At 51.3% G+C, this 6,178-nt stretch overlaps 1 protein-coding gene across 1 annotated transcript; it reads left to right on the top strand.

Annotated features, from left to right (window-relative positions):
- Nucleotides 1-1,910: 1,910 nt before the first annotated feature.
- Nucleotides 1,911-5,337, top strand: LOC311220863 (adenosine 5'-monophosphoramidase HINT1-like; the record flags this gene model as incomplete). The annotated part of the gene is made up of 5 exons (XM_084304501.1): nucleotides 1,911-2,056; nucleotides 3,710-3,712; nucleotides 3,889-3,994; nucleotides 4,699-4,889; nucleotides 5,313-5,337. 5 exons carry the CDS (start codon nucleotides 1,911-1,913, stop codon nucleotides 5,335-5,337), a joined length of 471 nt encoding a protein of 156 aa, XP_084160627.1.
- Between the last annotated feature and the right edge of the window lie 841 nt (nucleotides 5,338-6,178).

Below are 6,178 nucleotides of genomic sequence, written 5' to 3'. Positions count from 1 at the left end.
AAAATGGACCAAACACACAAATGGTTAATTCCTGCAAATAACACTAGGTGGGTATGTTCATCGTTAGGAGTCACTCCTTGCATATCTTTAAAATTGTTTAGCACATCTCATGATTTTTGTGTACAGGTGGTCATTATACCAAGGATTCTATACCACACTGAAGAGTATATGTATACCCATCACACAGTGGCTGAATACCATCTGGTAAAGAGGGAGCCTATTACGGCCGTCACCTTAGCCACTTTAATGGCTCTGGGGGCTGCAGGTGCAGGAACTGGAATTGCTTCCCTGATAAAACAAAGCCAGGAATTTACTTCTCTACGCATTGCCGTAGATGAGGATCTGGCCCGTATAGAGCAGTCAATAACAGCTCTGGAAAAATCGGTTAGGTCATTATCCGAAGTGGTACTCCAAAACCGTAGAGGGTTGGATTTGATTTTCTTACAACAAGGAGGACTGTGTGCAGCCCTACGTGAAGAATGTTGTGTATATGCAGATCATACTGGGGTGGTAAGAGATACAATGACTAAATTGCGGGAAGGATTAGAAAAACGCAAAAGGGAAAATGAGGCTCGTCAGAATTGGTATGAATCCTGGTTTAATTACTCACCTTGGCTTACTACCCTGCTATCAACCATAGCGGGGCTCTTGTTGTTACTTACATTAGCACTGACTTTTGGACCATGTATATTCAATCGAGCAATCACAGTTGTGAAAAGCCGATTAGAGGCAGCTCATCTTATGCTCGTGCGTGCTAAGTATGAATCTTTTGAGCAGGAGAAGGACGACGCAGAAACTTTGATGCTCAGCAAGCAAATATTGCAAAAATTCAATGAACAAAATATGTTAGAAAAAGAAACTTTGTGCATCACTTGTTTCATACACGTTATTATTAGTAATACTATTATCATAATGATTGTCTTTATTGTTATTGTTGTTATTATTATTTATCTGTCTTTATCTCAACTCACGGGCTTCGCTTTCCCGTTTCCCCGTTTCTCTCCCCATCCCAGAGAGGGAGGGGAGAGGGTGAGCAAACGGCTGTGTGGTGTACTGGGGGGATATGTGGAGGATTTTAATAATTCCATGTTTTACCAGCCCAATACACTCGGTTATACAAGGAATGCAAATACCTGCGGTACCTGTTGTGGGAATAGAAACGTTGTTTTTGCAGAGTTCCGCTGTTTAGAGGGAAGGAACGTGGTACTGAGATATGCTTGCAGTGATAAGAAAGCTTAGCAGGCGACCTCGTAAAATGCAGACAACCAGACTCCTTAGGACAATTAGGTGAAAATGGCGGTGTCAAGTCAGATAAGTGAAGAAACATTACCACATCAGATAGATTGTGAACCTGGATTACCCCCTCAGTGGGGAAACGGGGGAGGGTCCTGTCATCAAAAAGCACATAAACTGTGTTTTGGAACTAGTAGGCGCGCTCTCCTGCTTGTGGGGCGCCCGCCATTGCAATCAATCGCGAGTAAATTACTACTTCACTGAGATCCTCGCCTGAGCCTAAGCTATCGGCTACGGAGTGTTTCTCGCCCTCCCTTCCAACCCAAGCCACGCTATGATTCTATGAGCGGAGCGCCTGTTCTGTGGAGCTCGTTTCCCAGCCGTGCAGGACCCAGATTCCCTCCGCGGAGCCGCCCAGCCCGTTTTCGGGCGCCCACTTCCTCCCTCCCGGTCGGCTCCCTCCGCGCCCCGAGGGCACGCGACCTCCCTGAGCGCCGATAAGCACCGGGTCGACGGGAGCGGAGCCGCCGAGAGGGCGGGGACAAGGGAAGAGGGCAGGCGAGGCAGCCAATCGAGGCGCGGGGGCGGTCGGCGGCGATCTGTCGGCCCAATGAGCGCCGCGGAGGGCCGGGCCGAGTGCGGGAAGCGAGGGGGCGTTGTACCGAGCGGGCGCCGTCATGGCCGACGGGATTGTTAGGGCGCAGGCCGCCTGGCCCGGTGGCGGCGCTGCCGCTGCTTTCGGAGCTTTCGGAGAGGTCGCCTGCAAGGGCAAGGAGGTCCCCGCCAACGTTCTCCGTGAGGATGAGCGGTCGTGGACGAGGAGGTAGCCGCGGCGTTGTTGTGCGAGTCTTTCCTTCCTTTCCTTTCCTTTCCCTCGGCCGCTCGCAGGCCCTCTGAAACGAGGGCCCGTCGCGGGTCCCGGGAGTGCGGCAGGGCGGGTGGTGGCCTTGCTGCGGGAGGGAGGGAGGGAGGGACGGACGGACGGACGGTCGGTCGGGGTCTCTCCGGCTCGTGGCGCTCTCTACTGCAGCGCCTCTAAAACGCCGCGCTTCTTCGGTGCCTGCCCCCGGGGTGCCACGGCGCGTACTGGGTCGCCGGCGCAGTCGGTCTCCTTGGGGGTTCGGACTGTATGCATATAGGCAGTGAGCATCGCAGTAGTGACCGTAATCAGTCGTTTCTGCGTAGCAGAAATGCAGGTCTTGATGCGCCTCGTGATAGCGTTCTAGAGACGCCCCGGCTCGGCTGTGCTAGGCTTTGGTTATGGCACCACCCCCACCGCGCACACGAGCGCGCGCTCTCTCCAAAGTGGCTTGTGAAAGGGAAGAATTGCAGCTTTTCCTAGCTTTCTTAAACACCTAGAAGCCAGTCAGTCCCGCAGGCTGCGAGAGCTTCCCAGCTCTCATTTCCGTGCTGGAGGTGGACCGTGATAAGAGCACGCTGGCAAGGTTCACTGATGCTGGTGCGCCGCAACGTGCTAGGAACTAAGTGAGCAGCTGCTGAGAGTTATGAAAAAATTGCAGATGTTATCTGCAAGGTGTTAACTTTAAGTTAGTGTCCAGCATAACCGTTGTTGCTGTTTTTAAGTTTGAAATGCTAAAGATAGGACAGTTAGGGATTTCCTCTGCTTCTGACGGCAGGGTTTATCTGCAGCGTGGAAAACAGGCCCTTAGTGAAAGGGGCTGCGTTGCCCGCTCTGCGTGCTGACTCGTAGAATGGTTTGGCTTGGAAGGCACCCTTAAAGATCATCTAGCCCAACCCGCCTGCCGCGGTCAGGGACGTGTTTCACTAGATCGGGTTGCTCAAAGCGTTGACGCGTTGCTTGGAACAGCGCTTTCTTAATAGGTCTCGGTAATGTTGCAGCTGCCGCCCGTTTGGAGTATTGGAAGCGTTCAACTGCTCTCCGGAAACCGTGCTTGCGGTAGCGCCCCGCCTTTACGAAAGGGCGCGTTTCCTGTCTCCTTCGTGGTGAAGGCTGCGCGAGGAGTCTGCGTGTGTGTGTGTGTGTGTGCGCACGCGCGTCTGTTTTGACTCGGCCGTACTGGCTGCAGCAACGTATGTAACCTGAACGCTGTGCTTGATTGGAGAACCAGGCCGTTAACTTGAGTCTGATGAGTGACTTGAGAGCAGACAACCTACTCTGACCGCTCTTAGTGCGACGCGGTTCCTGGAGGACGAATTAGTTGCAGTTTCTCGCTTGGTCTTAATGGTTTCCTACAGGTTGGTGGTATTCGTGTTTCGAAGGTGATGCCTTGGCCTCGGTCTGGGGGTGTCTGACGTCGGTCCGGCCGTAACGGGCTAATTTGGAACGTTCCTTCCCCTGAGTACGTGGCGTTCTCGAGGACGGAGAGTTAATACGGCCTCAGCCGGATTACTCCAGGTTCTTTGAAGATGCCTTCCTGCCTCTGGCCGAGGCAATATTTGGACATAACCGAAGGACAGTTAGCCATTGTTTGCCGCTTGTGTGTCTTGTGCGTAGAAGGTAGAGAACTTTGCCTATTCAAAGCTTGCTTAAGAAGAATCGCTGTTTTGTCGTGCACGTTTGGGGCGCCTGATAATCTGCTTCGGTAGGACGAGTTCAGTGGGGCATAGTGATTTGCTTAAGCTGTTGCCTTTCTCTGAAGCCGACTACGTTTTAACTGTTTACTCTTCCTCCAGTGCCTTGCGTTCCGTGATAGTTCGCCTCAGGCTCCAGTGTTTTTTCCTAGTCCTTCCTGAGAAGGCAGTTGTCCGGTTATGTGAAGCAGACGATTCTGGCGGACCCGTGAGTACTGTGGGAGCTTTCTGTTTGCTAGGCTGGCTGTACCTGTAACAGGTTTGTAACTTCCTAGACTCTTTCCCGTCCCCTCTTTTCCTCTGGATGTTGCAGAGGGGCGCACAGTAGGCTATTTGGGGTTGTCCGATGCTGTAGTCTTTCGCCTCTAGCTTGTAATGGAGTTGAGCTTTTTGACTGAGAGCAGTGATATAAAGCGATGCTCGTCTCCAGCTACGCGCTTGCAGTGCAAAAAGCAGCGTTGTTCCGGCGTGCGGTCTGATGCCCGTTTTCACGGTTTCCGGACAGCGGGGGTGGTGCCTTGACTATGCAGAAGAGGGCTTGGGGTTTGGGCAGGTCAGAGGCGAGGAAAGGGAAAGCTGGTTGAGCGGCGCTTGGGTGTTTGTTTCGCTGTTAGCTATGCAAGTCAAGTTCCAAGGCTCTGTGAGCCCACGCAAGAGAAAAGGCACCGTGAAGCTTTTATTTTCCGCCAGAGTGGCTTACGTTGCCCGAAGCTATGACGGGGGCTTTAAGCCCCAAGACAAATTCAGCTTCTGTGACTGTTTGGTAGTCTGTTACTGTCTAGAGGGTAATTCAAAGAGCGGCGGTTGAATTGTGAAGGATTAGCTAACCGTGTTCTGTGGGTGGTTCTCCGCTCGCATTCATTCTGTGCGTCGTGGCACAGCACGTTAGGTGACGTTATTTCCTTTTTCCAGCTTCTTGGGCGTTTCGTGGTTGTTGGCAAGAAGTGTGCTGTTAACCTGGACCTGACCAATGGATTCCGGATGGCTGTGAATGCCCACCCTCGGGCCCTTCAGACTATTGTGTACATCTACGTATTCTGGGTGGCGGTCAGTTGGGCCGGCCTCGCGGCTAAGGTTTTTGCACCGCAGGCGTCACTGCACCCGTACGGGTCGCCGCCGAATAGGTTTCATATGTTGCCCATCAGTCTAGCCCCTGTTGATGTTTGATTTATTATTTTTTTTGGACGGCTGTCTGTGGAGGGTAATAAAGAGCTTTTGAGCAGCATTTGCACAATAAAGATGGAGCATGGGGATATCACCTCTGTCTTGCGTGTCTTACCGATGGAAATAGTTCCGCAAGTTAAAACGGCGTCTCCCTGGAGCGCACGTGCGTAGAATGTTTTGGTCCGTTGACAGTGTCGTGTAGGTGGTGGTTTGCCCATTCATTTGGAACGTGAAGCTAGAAGCGCTCGGCGGTCCTGTGGGTCTCCGTCTTCCTAAGACGATCTAGGATGTGCTGTGTGTTTGAGGCCTTGCTATCTTCCCCCTGCTCCCGAATAAAAGCGTGCCCTTTTATTGCGAAATAGCCGCGTTGAGGACTGGCAGATGTAGAACCAGAGAAGAATAAGGTTGGAAGAAAGCTTCCAGGCATTGTCTGTTGTCTGCCCCTGTCCCGAGGAGGAGGCAGAATAAACTCTACCGGGTGTAATTTCTGACAGGTGCTTGTCAGCCTGTTCTTGACTACCCTAGGAGTTTTGCTACCGCTTTCTTTTCGGTCCTCCTCGTGGGTTTCACAACTTTGAGAAGGAATTCCTCCCACAGGATGTAGAAGGCTCTGGGATGCTTGAGTCGGCTTCTGATAAGTTCGAGACTCGGCTGACGTTCTCTTTATTTTTTTTGTGTTTATTTTTAGTGTTTTTTTTTTTTTTCCCTAAACGAAGTCCGTTGTTCAGTAACTAGAAGAAGGATTAGCTAAAGGCACCATAAGGCTTTTAAATGCGATCACCTCTCGTGCTTTGTTAGACCTCTGGCTTCGCTCTGCTCCTTGTTTAATCGCGATTACATTCAAGGCTTACTGGAGCGTGGGAACGTTAAAATGCTATTAAATACTCTTAGTGTTTGAAACTTGCTAAATGAAATGATTTTTGTGACTCCGTTCCTCATAAAGAAACTTGATTCGTTAGCCAACCACTAGAACAGGCTGCCCAGAGCTGCATCCAGCCTGGCCTTGAACGCCCCCAGGGATGGGGCATCCACGACCTCCCTGGGCAACCCGTTCCAGTGCCTCACCACCCTCTGAGTGAAAAACTTTCTCCTAATATCTAACCTAAATCTCCCCTGTCTTAGTTTAAAACCATTCCCCCTTGTCCTATATGATCCTTCCTTGATAATAATGATTATTATTATTAATTAAACAATTTAACTAAAGGGGAAAAGAAAGGGGGAAAGGGAA

This window comes from Netta rufina, assembly GCF_964035555.1.
Source record: "Netta rufina genome assembly, chromosome: W".
NCBI classification, from domain to species: Eukaryota; Metazoa; Chordata; class Aves; order Anseriformes; family Anatidae; genus Netta; species Netta rufina.
This window is presented reverse-complemented; position numbering and strand designations above follow the sequence as displayed.